The 19,635-nt window shown below is 54.8% G+C and overlaps 1 protein-coding gene across 1 annotated transcript; it reads left to right on the top strand.

Annotated features, from left to right (window-relative positions):
• Positions 1-3,870: 3,870 nt before the first annotated feature.
• Positions 3,871-19,350, top strand: LOC141976773 (cytochrome P450 2A13-like). Its single transcript, XM_074937936.1, is given in 9 exon segments — positions 3,871-4,165; positions 6,919-7,068; positions 7,765-7,925; positions 15,072-15,197; positions 15,199-15,252; positions 15,447-15,588; positions 15,991-16,178; positions 17,613-17,754; positions 19,169-19,350. Coding segments are annotated over 9 exon segments (1,440 nt in total).
• Positions 19,351-19,635: the final 285 nt, after the last annotated feature.

Raw genomic sequence — 19,635 nt, 5'->3', positions numbered from 1 at the left:
AGTCTGGTTATTCTTTATCTGGGACATTTGGGGAGCTTAATTTTGCAATTAATTTAAATAAACAAGCCCCTGCGTGATTAAACAGGAGACTTGCGTTCTGCTTGCAACACTGCCTCATATGCCAAAGAGCATTTACTTCACTCTCATCTTTAGAAGGCTCAGGCCGTTTTTTCTAGACGAGGTGGCAGGGTACCGGCTCCAAGAGCAACCCGGGCTCCATACTGGGGGGTACTGGGGGGCTCTTTGAAAGCGGAGCGGGGCAGCGATGTGTAGTCATGCCTTAACAGTAACTGACACTATCTCATAGCACTGAGCTGGATTCTGCCTGTGATTTATCCCAGTGTAACTCCACTGGGCCTGATCCTGAACTGGCTTGCACCAGGTTTACATGGGCACTGACTTCAGTACCGCTACTCCTGCTTTACACCTATTTACCAGGCAGCAGAATTTACCCTCAGAAACAATTTTTGCTCAGGTTACTTCCAAGCCCCAGCGATTCCAATCTGAAGCAAACCTCATCCACGTTGCAAGGGCGCGGAGCGAGTGTGCAGGGATGGGTTACACCGCATGTACACAAGCATTTTCACCCCGATTAACTCAGTTTGATCCAGTTTGAAACCCCTGGGGAGAGGAGGCCTGCGCTTCCCCTGCAGAACAAGTGGCTCCGACCTAGCCGTTGCTGGCCCCAGGTCTCAGCAGCTCCGGGACCGGCGGGGTGGAAGATGGTCTGAACAAATGGGCCAGCCAGCAGATCGACGTGAAATGACCTGCACTGAGCACACAGTGCGACCTGGGTCCAACAAGGCACAGGACGGCTGTGAGGGCTGGTCATTGTTTCTTCACGGCAGGACCCCTTCCCTTTCTGAGGCAGCAGGGGATTCCTGCTCAGACACTTTGTTTAATTCAGGAGTACGAACAAAGCTGGGTCCAAAGCTGTTCTCGCTCCCCGGCCCAATGGCGACCCCGAGCTTGGGTCTAGGAGACGCTGTGGTACAAATGATCTTCTTTTATTAAAGAGCCAGCCATCGTTGGCCAGCAGGGTTTACCTCTCAGCATCCCAGCGTAGATTGGAGTCCCAGGAGCAACTCCCATCAACCAGTAGCAGTAGTAAGTTGTTATCCACTACATGGAGCTGTAGGTCAAGGAAGATTTGACATGCAATTGCCATGTTCAAAAAGCCATATTAGATCCTGGAGACAAGGGGGAAAGAGGCGGATTTAATCAGGGGTTGGATTTCCAGCAAAGACTTTGAAAGAGCTTTGAGTTTTGTGAATTGAGCCAAAACCCCGGGGGTTTGAGGCCAGCGTAGGTCGCACCTTGGGTGTCTCTGGAGTCCCTCCAGCCCAGAGACCAATCCCACTTGTTGATCAGGATTAAAGAAGGGTTCAGGTGTTTGCGGCTGTCCATAAATCACATAATATACTAGCGGGTGGGTGGGTCCTCACTGGTGCGTGACGGCATGTCTGTCAGTGGTTGTGACAAAGTGGAAATTTCCTGAATGTTCTCTAGGACTAGTGTGCGTGCCTCAGTTTCCCCTATGTGTGGCACAAGTCCAGGTGGCAGGACAAGGGCATGTGAGCATTGCAGAGAGCCCTGGAGGGCAGGTGTGTGTGACTGCCGGCTGGCTCTCTGGACCCAGATAATGGCCGGACACTCCGGAGTCTGGGAACTGATGGCTGGGGCCCATTCACTACAAGGAGCCTGCCGGAGGTGTCGGAGAACAAAGAGAGAGGTGGAGGCCAGGCGACCGGTTTGGCCTGGAAAGAGGCAAAGGAAGGAGGAGGGGAACTCATAAACCTGTTTTACACGCTGGCTGAGAGTCACTGCTGACTGTGGAATTGGGGTGCAGGGCTCCTCTGGGGGGGGGTGGAAGCTTCCCCAAGTGGCCCATCCAGGTGGCCTCCCTGCGGGGAGTTCAGGGCGTGGAACGGGGGGTGCTGAATGCGTTGAGGTCAGACCCAGGAGGCAGTGAAGCCAGGGAGGCTTGCCCTGGTGACAGATGCCCCGAGGGGTGTCACACGACCAGAGGGTCCCGTCTGGCTGCATTCAGAGCCCATGACAGTGGTGCCAGGGGGCCAGACAATCACCAACATCCGTGTGCAGGCTTTTCCGGGCAGCCCCTGGCTCTCTGCTAGCCGCAGCGCTCTGCGCCATTTGTGATGTGTTGGCAGGACTCCGGCGGGGACATTTCCCGGGCTTGGCTGGAGAACAAGGACGGCCACGGCTTCCTTTCGCCGGGCTGCGCGGGAACAGAACCCTTCTGCTGAGTCCCGGGGGATGGAGGCGGCTGCAGAGCGAGGGCGGTCCCACTGCTCCAGCGAGGAAGGGAGGGCATGGTTAGCTAGCGGGAGGTGTCCCGCATGGACGGGGTGCCAGGGGAAAGAGAGAGTGTGTGAGTGAGAGAGGGGATTGGGGGACGGACAGACAGACGCGGGGGTGTCTTGCATTCGTTCAGCTGGAATAAAGCAGCCTCAAGGGTCAAAGGTGCTAAGATGACCCTGACACTGTCAACGTCGATTAACCCAGGTTTGGGGTTTGAGACGCAGGGACCTCAGCCTGCCTAGCCCCCCGGCAAACGTCATTAACAAGCCTTTAAACTTTTATTAACGCTGCAGGAAAGAAAGAAAAAAAAAAAAACCCAGCGAAAGCCTCTGGAGTGTAAAGGGTCGAATTAGCCTTTTTAAACCCTGACCCTTGGTCTTTGGTAGTTTTATGGGGGGTAACAGGGTCTCCTTTGTCTGTGACTCTGCGAACGAGAGGGGCTTTGACTCTGACTGCAGCGGGTGCTGCCATTGTTGGACTCTGATGCTGTTTTCTAGGAAACAACACAAGACAAACCCACGCAAAAGGGGCCAGAAGAGACCGGCAAAGGCCAAAAATGCAGCTTGCAGCCTCCCAGCTGGAAAAAGACAGGCGTGGCCCGCGGGCCGGTCACCGCTTTGGGACCTCGCAAACTTCTTCCAGCTTCTGGCCCCGGGCTCACAGGGGCCTTGGCCGGGGAAGCCAGATTCTTATCAGCCAGGAGTAAAAGGAGAGGGGTGGAAAGCGGAGAAAAAAGGCAGAGAAGGAAAAGGACACACTGGGGGAAGCCCAGGGGCATCTAAGGGCTTGTCTACACTTGAAATGCTACCGCGGTACTAGGGTTGCCAGCCCTCAGGACTGTCCTGGAGTCTCCTGGAATTAAAGATTCATTCGAGATCATGTCATGCTACGAAGCCGCCAGGAACACAGCCAGCCCCAGCTGGCGACCCCAACCCACGCAGCTGCAATACGTGGGTGCAGACACTACCCGCACTGCCAGGAAGGGTTCTCCCATGGGCGTGGTTAATCCAGATAGGTGGCTGGAGGAATTCTGTCTACACCAGGGCCCTGGTTGGCTTAACTATATTGCACGGGGTGTGTGTGGATTTTTCGCACCCCTGAGCAACACAGCTGGGTCGACCTCGCTTTTTAGCGCAGACCCGCCCCTAGTCTGACATCCCGGGTGGTATCTGGGAGTCAGCTGGGGGTGGGGGGTGCTCCAGGTCCCTCACTCTGGCCTGGTCTGGTCAGGACGCCACAGAAGCGTGAGGCTCTGGAACAGGAGCCCCCATGGAGCAGCGGGGGGCAAAGAGCCGAAGTAGTTGGAAGTTGGCGCTTGACAAGTGTCTGTCCAGGATTTTAGAGCTGGCAGGGGCTGGTGAGCCAGGAGGGCCCGTCCATTCCTATGTTCTTGCTTAAAGCATTTTAAAATTCTGCTTCCTCCTGTTACCCGCCCCCCATCCTCCCCCGTCCACGGCCCTGCTGTGAGGGGAGGGGGCTACAGGCAGGGGAGGGGGGTGCTCTGTATGTATGTAGGGGAGGCTGCTGAATTAGGGGAAGGGGACGGGGATGCATGAGGAGGGGGAGGGACAGCAGGTGCCCTGTGTTTGGGGGGCTGGGGTGGGGAAGAGGCCGGGGCTGGTAGATGGGAGTGAGGAGAGGGCAGACGTCTGCCTCCCCGACGCGCCGTCCCCGTCTCAGATCAGCGAGCACTACGGCCCCGTCCACACCCTCCACCTGGGCCCCCGGGGGGTGCTGGTGCTGTGGGGCTACCAGGCGGTGAAGGAGGCCCTGCCGGACCAGGCCGAGGAGTTCAGCGGGCGCGGGGAACAAGCCGCCTTCAGCTGGCTCTTCGAGGGCTACGGTCAGTCGCGTGCGCGGGAGGGGAGTGAGCCGGGGGTGGGGGCGCAGAGGGGGCAGCTCCCGGCAGGGGCTGCGTTGGCTCGGTGCTGAGCTGCTCCAGCTGGGGGGTGCCAAGCCGTCCTGCCACAGCTCAGGAGTACGAGTCCCGCCGCAGGGCAGACGGAGCTCTCTGCTTAGCGTTCACCCCGGCTCGTCCTCACGCACCACGCAGCCTTACTGTGGGGTCACAGGCAGTCCCCTGGGCTCCTCCGATCTAGGGCTGCAACCCCTCCAGGACTGTCTTTAACGAGCCACGTGCCGAAACCTCCAGGAATACGTCCAAACACAATGGGCTGCCCTACTCCGCTGTCTCGCCACCCGGGTGAGCCCGCCTGTGTGACAGATGGTCCCTTACGCCAAGAATCACAGCACTGCTCAGGTTACTCCCAAGGGACCGTCCCGCACCCCTTGTCAGTTTCACGTTAGGTCTCTCCCCAGGGCTGACGCTTGTAGCCAGGTCGGAAGAGTTATTAACTAGGGAAAGGAAACGAGAGAGACACTTACAAGGTTAAAGCAGGTAAATGCAGAGACACACAAGTGCGCTCCAATCGTAAGTTTCAAAGAGTAACAGCAATGTCTAGGGGTGCTCAGCCCGGGGGACACAGAGGTACCCCAGCTCTGCCAGGGGTCTGTCTTCTAGAGCCTGGCCTCGTTTTACAACGGGCTACATAAAAAGCGCTCGCGAGGTCCATGCAAACTAAACTGTCAGACGGCCGGTTTATACTGCTCTGTGGACTATCCACTGAGACTTCAGCGCCATATTTATATTCCAACTGATTTATTTCATAATTACATAATAAAAACGAGAAAGTTGGCCACTTGTCAGTAACAGTGCAGCTGGGCCCCTTTTCTGTATTTCTGTGTCTGATTTTGTCAGCAAGTCATTTTTAAAGGAGCTGAAACTTGGGGTACGCAAGACAGACCAGGCTCCTGAAAGGGGGACAGTCGTCTGGAAAGGTCGAGAGCCACTGGAATCAAAATCTCTCTGTCCTTTAGGGCTAACCCAGACTAAGCACTGGGGATCTTTCGTTTGTGCCGCGTGAGCCTTGCCCCTCCGAACCCAACCAGCATAAAGAGCCAGCTCTTCCTGGTTAGGGCTTTTTATTCCTTTCCCCCTCTGCGCTGGGAGCTGCAAACTCAGGTGGCGGAAGGAATTCCCCTGCTTGACTCATCAGCATGGGGTGGGGAAAGTCTCTGGTCCTCTTTGACGTTCTGCCCAAGTTTGTCGTTTTGTCGATGGGCCTTGCAGGCGGGGCAGGACATGACAGACCTTCTGGGGGAGATCGGACTGTGGTTACGGTCTCTCTCCTGTCTGGAGAGCTACACCGTCACAGCGCTCACAATACAAATGCTTAAATAGGGCCGCACACCATGGGACACACACGTTCCAGGTGAGACGAATGCAGCCAGCAGCCTACAGCTGATTCCACAGCTGGGGAAAGTAAGCCGGAACAGTCCCTGAACCGGAACAGAGCCGGTACGCCATGCCGGACTGGACCGGCTTCCCCAGGCCAGGGATTCAAAGGGCCAGGGGCTCCAGGCAGCAGGCGGAGCCCTGGGCCCTTTAAATTCCCACCAGAGCCCCGCTGCAGGACCCTTGGGGTAGCAGCAATGGGGCTCCCGTGGTGATTTAAAGGGCCAGGGGCTCCTGGCCACTGCAAGCCCTGGGCCTTTTAAATCTCCGCCAGAGCCCTGGGGCAGCAGCGGCAGCCGGGAGCCCCTGGGGCGCTGCAGCTGGTAGCTCCAGCGATGATTTAAAGGGCCCGGGGATTTATGGCCCCGCCTCTTCCGGTTGAGGCCCCACCCCCTGCGCAGGACTCCGGCGTACTGGTCAGTCCTTTAAGTTACTTTCACCCCTGGGTGGAATAAAGTCGAATCACCAAACCCATTTTTCGGATTCTAATCCCTATTTTAACAATACTCGCCCACAGCTGAGCCAGCCTGGTTCCAGCCAGGCAGTTGTCAGGGATCCACCGAGGCCTGGGGTCCTTGGCATGAGCTGGCATCTGCTTTGCCCGCATCGCAGGGTCGGGTGGGGTGGGGTGTCTGGCTGGGCCGTTCCCAGCATCTGCGAAAGTATTTGCTGTCTTCATGCAGCCGCCGATCGAAGCAGGGAGCGGCCTCCTACCTGCTCGATACTCAGAGCTGGGGAACTCATGGAAAGTTGGAGGGGGAAAAATAGTGGCAATATGACCAGGGATATTGCTCCACAATTCCCCACCACGCACATGTGTGTGCGTGCCCAGGTGCACGCACGCCCCCCCCCACATTTGGGGGGGCACGAATTGTCTGTTAAGGTGATATGCTTGTACAGCACCCAGCGTAATGGGATCCTGGCTTCTAGCTGCTCCCACGGTACAGTTAATACATAAAAAGAAAAGGAGGACTTGTGGCACCTTAGAGACTAACCAGTTTATTTGAGCATAAGCATCCGATGAAGTGAGCTGTAGCTCATGAAAGCTTATGCTCAAATAAATTGATTAGTCTCTAAGGTGCCACAAGTCCTCCTTTTCTTTTTGCGAATACAGACTAACCCGGCTGCTGCTCTGAAACCAGTTAATACATAAAGTCCCAGCCCAGCTCTGGGCAGAATCCACCCAGGGAAAAGGTTCTCATTAGCAGCCCCTTCTGGCTGATTGCGTTGTCTCCGCGAGCCCACCCCCTCGCCTGCATCATGTTCTGGGTAGGAAACATGCCTTGCGCCCTCCCCGCCAGGAGCGTCCTTCCGCGACGGGGAGAGAGCGAAGCAGCTGCGCCGATTCTCCCTCACCACGCTGAGGAACTTCGGGGTGGGGAAGCGAGGCATCGAGGAGCGGATCCTGGAGGAGACTCGTTTCCTGCTGGAAGCCTTGCGGGGCACGAAAGGTTGGTCAGCGTCCCTCCGGTGCCGGGGCCACGTGAGTCGGGGGCCAGACCCCCAGCTGGTGTGAATCCCCCATAGCTCCATGACAGTCACCAGACCCCCAGCTGGTGTGAATCCCCCATAGCTCCATGACAGTCATGGGACCAGACCCCCAGCTGGTGTGAATCCCCCATAGCTCCGTGACAGTCAGTGGGGCCAGACCCCCAGCTGGTGCGAATTGTCATCGTTCCATTGACCTCGACACCAGTTACACACAGAGGTTCTTACCTGTGGACCTTTGCAAAGATGGTCAGTGTCATAACATCCACTGCGCCAATGGGGAAACTGAGTCACAGAGCGGGGAGGGGCCCTACCCAAGGCCAGTGAGTGGGGTTCTAGCCTAGGACTCAAGATGTGGGCTCAATTCCCTGCTCCCCCGAAGATTTCCTGTCTTAGTCTGGGTGGCTGGGAGGGGAGGTGCTGCGGCCGCCAGGGGGGCAGACCGCAGCAGAGCCAGGAACAGAGCTGGCGGCTCACGAGGGCGGGGACAGTTCCACCCCCCTGCTCCCACTGCACGGCGCTGAGTCTCCAGGTGCAATGTAGCCAGGTGTGAACACGGCAGGTAGCAGCTGCAGGATCAGGACAGGAGTGACTTGGGGGGCTATGGGATCCATGGAGGGGAACCGGTCCGTGGCACAGCACTGGTTGTACCCCCCTAGGTTTGCCCTTTGACCCCACCTACTTCCTGAGCCGCACGGTCTCCAACGTCATCAGCTCCGTGGTCTTCGGGGACCGGTTCGACTACGAGGACAAGGAGTTCCCCTCCCTGCTCTCCATGACGACGGACAGCTTCCGCTTCACCGCCACGGCCTGGGGGCAGGTACACGGGGGCGCCCCAGGCCACGTCCCAGAGAAAGCACAAATGGCAAATGCTGCAGCCATGGCGCTGCCAGCACGAAAACATCCCGGGCACGGAGAGATGGACAGATGACCTAATGCCCCCGGTCCTGCAGCCAGCACCGGGGAATTCTGTACTGGACCGGCAGATCACACAGCGAAAGTTTTCCACACGAGCCGGCCGAGTCGCTCGCGGGGCCATTCGCACCCATTTCCAGAGAGGCTTGGCGCACTGGCGGTAAGATTGCAAACACTGTATCTCAGCAATAAGCAGGACTCACCCACATTGGCCAGGCATGTTTCCCGCTGCTGGGGACGGCGGCAGAGACTCTGCACGCGGGCAGGCCACATTAGGGTTACCAACTGGCTGGGATTTTACCAGCCTGGCTGGGGGTTTTTATGGATTTGCCAGAAAAACAATTTAACCTGCTGGGTCTCAAGATTTGCATTATTCTCACAATACACTGGGCCCTCTCCTGTTAAATGTTCCTGTGCCCGGCTGCCGCTCTCCCACGTCCACAGTTACAGCGATCACAGATCACACCCGGCAAAACGACAGCAGCCGTCTGCCCACCCACAGGCCGCGCCCTGGGTGGGCGTGCAAGAGCGGGAGGAGGCGTGCGAGGCGTCTTGACGAGCGGCAGGCCAGGGCGATGGCGCGAGGGATCCTGCCTCACCTCGCGTCAGACACTGCGCGGTCAGTGACAGCTGGCGAAACGTCACAGCCTGGCAAAGGCTGGCTGGCGCAACGTGCTGAGAAAACAAACGCCCTCTTTGCCCCCCAGCTCTTCTCTCCCTGGATGCTAGAAGTGGCTCTTGAAAGGCCATTGCAAAGTTGCCTTGTGGGTGGGGGTGCCGGGTTTTTTTGCAGTTCAAAGGTAGTAACTCTACGCCACACCCCGGGGAGTACTGACCCCTCCCCCCCGCCAGGCAGCCCCCCTGCCTGACCCTGGCCCCTCCGTGCAGGGAAAGCAGACAGGACCGTGCGCGAGGTCCGGAGAGGAGTGGCAAGATGCCCCTGTGAGTAGTGGCCCCCTGCTGTTGAAATAAAGGAGAAAAAGCGTCCCGGACGGATTGCATACAGGACAGGCCATTCAATAAGGGATATCCAGGGATTTCCCTACACCCCTCCATGGGGCTGTTTACCCCCCTGAATCTCCCCAACACCCCTCTCCCCCCCCAGTTTTGTGAACTGGTTCCATGCAGTGTTGCCAATTTAGTGATTGTTTGGAAATTTGAATTGAAATTGAAACATTAATACACACTTTAAAAGCATACGCAGTGCATGATGAAATACGTGTAGCTGAAAAAGTATCATAGATTTGAAGAGTAGGAACATGGACTAGCTTCCTTGTACAGCTGTTTATAACAACCCTTCATTTCGGTGATGTTGGCCAACCTAATTGTAAGCAGAGTCGGGATGAGCTCCACCCTGACATCTGGTGGTGAGGTGTGGCAAGTGGTGGAAAAAAAACTTCAGGGGCCGATCTCATTTGCATAGGCACACCCACCCGGCCTAGACTGAGGCCATAGCTGCCCAAATGGCCCTTGTTGCTGCCAACTCTGACGGGCAGAAGGGTTACATTTTGGGGGGCTCGTCCGGGATCGGTTGCGTTACCGCACTGGACGCCTCGCGGCGCCCATCTCCGCCTTCGCCGGGCGCTTGGAGCCAGAAGCGAGAGCCCCTCGGGGCTCGCCCCCCCCGCCTCACCGGGTAAGTGAAAAAACGACAAGAGTTTGACGCAGCATGGGAGAGCACAACCTTTTCCAATGTTTGCCCCAGAGCTCTTGTCCAATCATCAGCCGAGGCTGCAGCCTCTGAGCTAGAAGCTGCTGAGCCAGGGCCCAACAAACCTGGCAAATTAGCCATTATACAAACAGTAATTTCCTCAAAATATAAGCACAAACAAAAAAAAATATAAATTGTTTTCCAATGTAGTGGATCACTCAACAGGTGCTTGCGAGGGGTACTGACCCAGGCATCCCGGACGAGCCCCCAAAAATGTAACGGGGATCCATTCCAATAACACAATGCAAACCGGCTCGAGTCCCCACCCAGTGACCTGGGACAAATATATACCACCCCCGCTGGGCGCCTCCAAGAGGCAATACTTCCCCTCTCGCAAGCACCTAGTCTGAGTGTAGCAAAAAGCCTTTTAATAACAGAGAGAAACAATGTGGCATTATGTTGGGGAAACACCACCAACAGGATTCATAACACAACCCATGAGCAAAAAAAACCCACCCCAAGCAAATAGGGGCATGCCCCTTTCACTTGGGTTCTTGAGTCCAGCAACCCCAAATCACCCAAAGTCCCAAAAGTCCAATGACCCAAAAGTCTCTGTCCCTGGTCAGGGCAGCCCCAGAGTTCAAAAGTTTATCTGCGGAGCTTTACCTCCCACCCTGGGTGGAGCTGGGACGGGGGTAAGAGGCACCTTACATGATCTGAAGCTGACCACCCCACAGCTCCATAGGCCTTCGCTCCGCCAGCCGCCCCACGAACTCCTTCACTCAGCTCCGCTCCGTTCTGCGGCCCACGAGCAGCTCCCGCCGTCCCACGAACTGCTCCACCAGCTGGTCCACAAACTGCTCTGCATCCCACCAACAGCTCCCGCCGTCCTACGAATTGCTCTGCCAGCCTGTCCACGAGGCACTCCAGCCATCCCGCAAACTGCTCCACGATATATCTTCAGGCTCCCCCACCACTTAACACAACGCTCAGTGATTTCAGCTCTTAGTCAGGTCAGCTCTTTGGTGAATTCAGCTGGTACTAGGAGAGCCTCAGTGCGGGTGCATCATTAGCCCAAAGTGAGCTCAGCAGCCTGTAACTAGACTTCTAATGAAGTCAAAATTAGCTCTGATATTCCACAGTGGAGAAAGTGCAATTAGCATGTAAGACCCTCACCAAGGGGCCCACACCACCAAGTATTAATACTTATCCCCAGCCTCTCTCAAGTCACACAGTTTTGGAACCCATGACCCTTGCCTAGCGAGTGCTACTAAGGTGATGGTGAGTCCCTCCATCCTAACAAAAGGCCAAGTACAGTTCCAAGCACAGTTCCCATAATCAGGGTAATAACAATGTATTCTTCCTGACCCAATAACAGAGACACTGGGGATCCCACAGCAGCCAAAGTGACCATTTGGGCAGCTATAGCCTCAGTCTAGGCGGGGTGGGTGTGCCTATGCAAATGAGATCAGCCCCTGAAGTTTTTTTTCCACAACTTGCCACACCTCACCACCAGATGTCAGGGTGGAGCTCATCCTGACACTGCTTACATAATCATTTCAAATGATGATTTGTAAGCAAAGTCTAAACGAGCTCTCCCTGGCAGCTAGCGATGAGCTGGGGCTAGGGGGAAAGGCTTCAGGACCAGATTGTATTTACATTCACACCTAATCTACCCAGGTATCCAGCAAACAGAGCTGCCTTGCCCAAGTGATAGATTTTGGCTGGGGTTGGGTTACAAATCACTTGAATGCGGGGGGAAAGGGGGGATGAAATGTTGTTATTCTTACTGTAGGAATAAAGGGCAGTAGAACTGTCCTTAGCCTCCGCTGACTGAGGGCATCGAGAGAGAGGGTGGGGACAGGTGTTTTGCTTGATGGGCTGCCTGAGCCCCTCTCCACTGTTCAAAGACAGAGCTGAGTAGGATCCACAGAGAGTCTTTTATTTTGTTAAGTGACCACTGCAGCTGCAATCACTGAGAATCAGGCCTAAGTGCTCAGACCTGCGGTGGGACAGGGTTTCTGTGGCAGAGACGGCCCAGTCTGCGCGAGCAGCGAGGTTCCCCACTGAGAGCTCAGCTGAAATCACGGGGAGCCGGTGGAACCTCAAGAGACCGACTGGCAGAGGTCACAGTGGAGGTGGCAGCCGAAGGGGATGGCACAGGGCCATTGGCAACAGAGTGATGGAGTGAACGGTGGCACAGCGAACAGCAGTGGCCAGAGCGAACCGTGAGCAGCTGGAGGAACGAGCGAGGTGCCTTCCTGCCCCCCACCTGGGCGGTGAACTCGTGTGAAAGCACCTCTGAACTCTGAGTCTCCGCTGACCAAGGGCAACACCGGTGAGTGTTCATGAGGCTGTTAAGAATGCTGGAGCCACAACCCAGTTCATGCGAACGAACATGGCTCTGGCATCCTACTTTCTATTTAAGCAAGAGACACCACAAACTGGCAAACTGGAGGCCAGTGTTAACTTCATTGTCACTTGTTCATCCTGAAGTTGGACACTGGTTCCGAACAAGACCAGCAAATGCTCGCTGCCTTTCTGCAGGAAACTCAACTGACTGGCTAGAAGCGGGTGGTGCAACAGTGAAAGACTCAGCAGTTGAAAAATTTGCATACATGGCTGATGAATGCACCAGTGCAAATGGGCATCAAGTATTAAGTCACTGTGTACGTTATCTTGAGGTCAGCGGTGGGCCAGTAGATGCATTTCTAGATGTTCATGTTATACAAGACAGACTGGCTGCAGCTGTGACAACCCGCATCTTAGAAGAGTTAAATGCTCGTCAGTGGGCCCCCAAACAGATGGCTGCTTGTGCATTTGATGGAGCTGCAGACTTCTCTGGAAGACATGGTGGAGCACAAGCTTTGCTCAGAGAAAAGTGTAACCCTAGTGTCTCCTATACACACTGCAGAGGCCATCTACTCCAGCTAGTATGAGATGCAGACTCTTCAAAAGACATTAAAAAAAGCCATAAATGTAATGTCTTCATTATATTCTTTTTTCAGCAAGAGTCCAAAAAGACTGAATATCTTCGAAAATATAGAAGATACACTGGGACTGAAGTTCAGATTAGTCCAACCTGGGAAAACCCACTGGCTTTCTCATGAGCGACCCTTGGCTGTTGTCTTAAAATTACTCCAGCTGTTATTACTGGCTTTGGAAAGTATCTATCAAGATGGGATGGATCTAAGTAGTGGGGCTGGTGGATTACTTTTTTTACTAAGTTCAGAGAAGACTATCGCCATTCTCTCTCTTGTAAATCTATTGTTGAAACCACTTGGGTCATTAAACAATGCCGTCCAGGCATCTGCTACAACAGAAGTAGATCTTTGTCCAGAAATAGAAGCTACATTTGGATCAATCCAAGAGCTATCCATTGAAAAAGTACTGGAAGAAGCAAAGACTTCAGTCCAGAAGCTGACTAATGAAGGCATTTATATTGAATCCTTAAGTGAAGAGGACAAGAAGTGTTTGTTAAGACAACTGAAAAAGTCCACAGACTTGATTCTTACAAATCAACAATTGCCACTTCTAGATTCTACTCAGCCTCTACGTAGCTTTTACAGATCCCTGTCCTATAAAACACCGACAGGTGAGTGGAGTGAGGCACGACCAGCCATGGGGCTGCCATGTGCTCAGGACAGAATAGAGAATTTGAACACAGAGCGGAATATCATACGATGATCGAATGAAGATTTAACTTCAGCTTCTTTTTTACCATCACTAGTGGCTCGACCCGACCGTTGTGCTGTTTCCTGGGCTGAGAGAAGTGGGAATTCCTCTCTTGCTCCTCCCAGTCACAACGGCTACAGTCGACCGTTCTTCTTCATCATTGACTAGAATGTTGTGTTTTGAAAGAAGTCGCCTCCTGCCTGATCCTGGGAATGAACTCACGAGCCTATCGGTTGAAGGAAGGGAAGTACCGGACACACGAGAAGCCACCGAAGATGAACGCATGGCATTCAAGAAGTTCATTAACAGTGTTGTGCAAAATTATAACAAGAAACCAAGGAGGATGTAGACGTCGTGCTTCATAGAAGGCTTGAGTAGCCAACGTTAATTTGTGTGATGATTTTAAAATCTAATAAAATGGTCATGAAACATTTTTCAGTTTTTACTCTGGTGCCACACAGCCCCCCTTCACCCTTACGGTCTCACCCCTCATCGGCCCTGACCCCTCCCGTAAATTTGAACACCCTCCCCTAATTTCAATTCCTGGTGAAAACACTGGGGACATCCCTTGTAATATGGGGCCGTTGGGAACACTACCGGGGAAGTGCAGACGACCGGCAAAGAGCTTATGGTGTGGCATATTTTTAAAAGGGTAAAATGGGTTGCCCTGGGTAGTTCTCGCCTGTGAGTCTAATGTCGATCGCAGGCAAGTGACTGATTCGGGACTTGACTAATCAAGAATGCAAGGAGAGAAATGTAATGAATGCAAATTAATGGTTGGTGTATGGAGAAAAGATCCTGTCAAACTAACTTGGGATCTTTTACTGAGGAAATGACAAGTGTGGTTGGTGAAGTTAATAGTGCTGGTGGAATCTAGTCAGATCTCTGTAACGCGTTTGACTTGGGACTGCTTGACATTTCCATTACAAACCTAGAAAGCTATCAAATGAGCATGGCCCACATGAAATGGATTAAAAATTGGCTAACCGATAGATCTCAAAATGTAACAGCAAAGGGGGTGTTATCATCCAGTGCACTCTGTTTCCCAAGGCCCTTACGCTGTTTAACACTTATCAGTGACCTGGAAGAAAACATCAAATCATCACCGAAAACATTTGCAGATGACACAAAAATTGGGAGTAAATAAGAACAAGGGCAGTTCCTTGGTACAGAGCGACACGGGTCACTTGATAAACTAAGCACAAGCAAACAATATTCGTGATAGTACAGCTAAATGTAAAGAGATCCATCCAGGAACAAAGACAGTCGGCCGTTCTTATGCCATGGGGGACTCTGCTCTGGGAAAAGATTTGGGGGTCATGGTGGACAATCAGCTGGACGTGAGCTCCCAGCATGACCCTGGGGCCCAAAGAGCACATGCAATCCTGGGAGGGATCAACAGGGGAATCTCCAGTAGGAGCACAGAGGTGATTTTACCTGTGGATTTGGCACTGGTGGTGTGACTGCTGCTGGGATCCTGTGGCTGTGAGGCCCAAGGCTGCCTGGCCCCAGTTGCAGGGATGGGGCGGGAGAGCTGATTAACTAGGGACTCTCCAGACGGCCTAGGGAGTGTGACGAAGAGAATAACTTGAAATCTGCAGCGATAGACGTGAGCGAAAGAGCTACAAGGAAGGTACGGGGATGGAGGCATAGATAGAGGATGTGTATAGGGGCTCGCAACCCCACCCCATGTTCAGCAGGCTCTTGGCTCTCCATTCCCCCCAGATCTACAAGATGTTCTCAGGCACCATGCGCTACCTGCCTGGCCCCCAGCGCGCAGCATTCAAGCAGCTGGTGGGGCTGGAGAAGTTCATCGAGAAGAAGGTGAAGGAGAACCAGGAGACCCTGGACGGACCCCAGTTCCCCTCGGGATTTCATCGACTGCTTCCTGGTCAAAATGCAGCAGGTACCAGCTGGGGGGTTGCAGGAAGGCAGTGGGGAAAAGGGGGGCAGTCGCTGGATACTTGTCTGTGCCGCGCCTGGCACAATGGGGACCCTGACTGATGCAATGCAATGGAGTCACGGCCGGATTCTGAGCTCAGCCACATTCCCAGAGTTCTTTGTTTTTAGCCTGTGATTTTTTCCCTTGTTCTTTTAAAGGAAAAGCAAAATCCTTCCTCTGAGTTTTCCCTGAAGAACATTGTTCTGACGGTGCTCACCGTGTTCTTCGCTGGGACAGAGACCGTCAGCACCACCCTGCGCTATGGATTCCTCCTGCTGCTGAAACACCCAGAGATCGAAGGTAACTGGAAAGGGGGGACAAAGGAAACACAAAGGGCCGGATCCTCAGCTGGTGTAAATCAGCCGGGCTCTGCTGAGGGCAGCAGCGGTTCCTCCATCTACACCAGCTCCGGATGGGGCCGGACAGTCACAGCTCGGCAGCGAGTTTGACATGGGAGCAGGGTCCTGTGTGTGTCGCTCCATCATGATTCAAAGGAAGCTGACGGTCAGGGAACGCCGGGTCAGTGTGGCTATGGCAAACTGAAATGCCCGGGATTGTTTTCTGAGCTCCGTTCACACGGTGTCAATCCAGAGTCACTCCCTGCCTGCAGGGGGGGCAGGACCAGATTCTGATCTCTGTTCCCCGGGGGTCAATCCGGATTTGCACAGGGCCCCCCTTTGAGCTGTGCTGCCGTCTCTGCAGAGAGGATCCACGAGGAGATCGACCGGGTGATCGGGCGGAACCGCACCCCGAGCATGGAGGGCCGGAGCCGGATGCCCTACATTGACGCCGTCATCCACGAGTTCCAGAGGTTCTGTGACGTCATCCCCATGGGCCTGGCGCGCCGGGTGACCAGGGACACCCAGTTCCGGGGATACACTATTCCCAAGGTAGGCCCTGGGGCGTCTGTCCCCCGCCCCGCCCCATGGCTGTGTCCGGCTCAGCATTGTCGCTTTCTCTGGATTCCGGGGCAGTGCCACAGACAGGGCTGGAGTTCAGGACATCTGGGTCTACGCCTGTGTTGTGGGGCATGTGCCCCCCGTCCTCTTTTTGGATTGTGAGACCTCCACGGTTGCAGTCTGCCAGACTAGCCCTAGACTGGAAGGAGCATGGCTCAGTGGCCAGGGTCAAGAAAGCTGCCCTCGGGTGCAGGGCCGTGTGGCCTAACAGCCAACGTCAATATCTCTGCCCTGGAGGTCAGGGCTGCGGGGCCTAGTGGCCAGAGTCAGGGGGTCGCCACCCTGGGGCAGCTGGGGTAGGGGGTCCCAGGCCCACCCTGCTCACGGGCCCTATCCCTTTTATACTGAGGCAGCAGTTGGAGCATGCCCAGCACGGTCTGAGGGGCGGGACTTCCGCTGCCCAAAATGTGGGATTAACCCTATCTCATCCAGTGCGGGGCATGCACGCCCTGTCACAGCCTGCCTCTGCGAAGTCGTGTGATCTAGTGGGCAGGGCACCAGACTGGGACTTACGAGACCTGGCTTTTATTCCGAGCTCTGGCTCACGGTGTGACCATGGGCGCCGCCCCGTGCCTCAGTTTCCCCCACGTGTTACATTGACGAATGGTGTTAATGATCCCTCCCCCTTTTGCTATTTACACCAGAAACTCTTTGGGACAGGGAATATCGCTCACTCCGCATGACGCCCGGCACAATGGGGGCCCCAATCTCCGTCAGGGTCTGTGCAGCGCCCGGCACGACGGGGCCCTGATCTCAGCTAGGACCTCTGGCGGGTACCAAAATACACCTAATAATAACATTCTTAGATGTGGATAAATACTCTGAGCCTGACTTCCAGTGCCATGTTAAAATCCACACTGTGGGTGCGGAAAGCCAGGAGGTTCACACTGTGTATAGTGAATGGGCCAGCGCCGCGGCTGGTGTACATGAGCATAGGCACAGCCGCTGAGGACCTGCCCCAGTACTTTCTCATTTACATTTTGTATTCCCATCATGCCGAGGAGCCCCAGTCACGGACCAGGACCCCACCGCGCTCGGTGCTGCATAAACAAAGAACAAAAAGACCCTGCCCCACAGAGCTTAAATTCTTATTAATCTGCAAGGGCAGCCTGGTCCAGTGGTGAGAATGGGGAGTCCAGACTCCTGGGTTCCCTTCCCCGTTCCGGGAGGAGCAGAGGGCGTTGGGAGACACGTGCCAAGACGTGAACGTCGGATTGTGGCCTGACCAGGCTCCTGCGATTTAATATTTGCGTTTGCTGCAAATTCCTCCCATGGCTAAAAACGACCCTGAATTGTGCCCCAGCATCCAGTGCTGTGGGTTATCGGCGTTTAATCGTTGCTGTTTGTCACCGTCTCTTCCCCCAGGGGACGGAGGTGTACCCGGTGCTGGGATCCGTGCTGTATGACCCCACGCAATTCAGCAGCCCCGACACCTTCGACCCCAGCCATTTCCTGGATGGGAACGGCCAGTTTAATACGAGCGACGCCTTTGTGCCCTTCTCAATAGGTACAAATCCCTCCGCAGAGCTCGGTTCCGAGCGTCCCAAGCAGCGAGATCTAGGCCTGGGCCAGCCCCCCGGCTGCTAGACCTCACCCTGCTGAGCTGAATTTGTGTACGGAGAATTGTGAGGCCAGATCCTCAGCCGGTGTCAATCAGTGTCATTTCACTGCTGTCAATGGGGCCAGATCCTCAGCCGGTGCAAATCAGTGTCAGTCCACTGGGGTCAAGGGGGCTGTTCACGCACACTCAGGGGTCAGTGTGCACTGAAGCACCTTGCTGAATTGGGGCCTTGTGAGCTCTTTGGGGCAGGGACCGTCCCTCCCCGTGGATCTGTCCAGCGCCAAGCACAGTGGTGCCCTGAACTCGGGTGGGGCCGACAAACACATCTGGGGTCATTATCATCTGTGGGCCACGGAACGCGTCACTCAAGAGAACACAAATGTCCATAGACACAAGTTGCTGGGCTCACTGTGCAAATACCTGGGTGAAACGGAATGGCATGTGCTGGGCAGAGGTCAGACCAGATGACCCCAAAGGGCCCTTCTGGCCAGAGAATCTGGGTCCCGAGCCTGTTATTTCTGTCCTCTTTGGTCCTCCCAGTCCTTCCCAGCTCAGTATCATTAAACAGAGCGGAGGGGGCAATTCTTCACTGGCCCCTTTATCGGCGAAACACGACCACGTCGCAAATTCACATCCATTTCCCCAAATTGTTTGTGTCAGGAAAAAAACAAGCCAAAATTCTGAAAAAGGCCAAACATTTCAAGCTTTCCTCAACCAGACGTTTCTAACTTTGTTCTATGATTCCCTTTCACGTCACCTTTTTTTTTTTTTTTTTTAAATCAAAAATGTTGAAAAATGATCAAAATCAAAGCCAGGGGTTGAGTTCATGTGACCCGAGATGGCATTTTTTTCAACTATTCGAGGTGAAGAAAATCTCGAACAATTTCATGTTCAGTTCGACCAGGAACCATTTGTACTTTTTTTCCTGATAAATCCGTTTTCCTCCCCGCTGCCGTTCTTGGGGCAGGGATGTCCAGCCTGTGGTCCGTGGGCCCCTGGGGAGCCGCAGACTTGGTCTAACGTTTCCAGAGGCGTCCGCATCTCCCTTTGAAAACAGTGAGGGGTTTGCTAAAGAAAAAAGGTTGAAAGCCACCGGCTTAGAGTGCCCATCAGGTCAGGGATTGTCTATAGATCAAAGACCCACCTGACAAACACCTTTAGCCCCTCCCAGCACAGCAAAGTAATGTGGCCTCCCCTCTTTAGATCTTCAAACGAATGGTGCCCAATTTCCCCAACAATCCCCACTGCTCCAGGCTAGGGCAGAGTTTGGACAAGGGGTGAGACCCCCTCCCAGATTCTCACCTGCCCCCGGAACCCTGCTCTGGCCGGGCCATGACGCCTCCTCTGTCTTCTCTCCTAGGGAAACGGTATTGTTTCGGGGAGATGCTGGCTATCATGGAACTCTTCCTCTTCCTCACCAGCATCCTGCAGAACTTCCGCTTCCGCTCCCCCGTCGAGCCCAAAGACATCGACATCTCCCCGAAGCTGATCGGGTTCGCCTCCCTGCCCCGCAGCTACGAGATCTGCCTGGTCCCGCGCTAGCCGCCCCGCGGAAACAGACGGGACTTCTCGGGGCAGCCTGGGGGAGTGAGGGGAAGGGGGAAACCTGGGGATGTCAGGGGCCAGAGCCGCTGGGGACAGCTGCTGGCCTGCTCCTTGACTGACCACACTGCTCAGCCACCCACGAGCCCTGCTGCACAGCTTGAAAACTTTGAGTGGCCACAGGCGCGGACTGGCTGCTGGTTCAGCAGTTCGGCTTATAAGCCTGGCCCCCCGCAGCAGATCAGTGGCCGCCCAAGGCATGCCAGGCCCGCAGCTGCGCTTGCC

This window comes from Natator depressus, chromosome 23 (assembly GCF_965152275.1).
Source record: "Natator depressus isolate rNatDep1 chromosome 23, rNatDep2.hap1, whole genome shotgun sequence".
NCBI classification, from domain to species: Eukaryota; Metazoa; Chordata; order Testudines; family Cheloniidae; genus Natator; species Natator depressus.
Note: the sequence above shows the minus strand (reverse complement) of the source record. Positions and strands in the feature narration are given on the sequence as shown.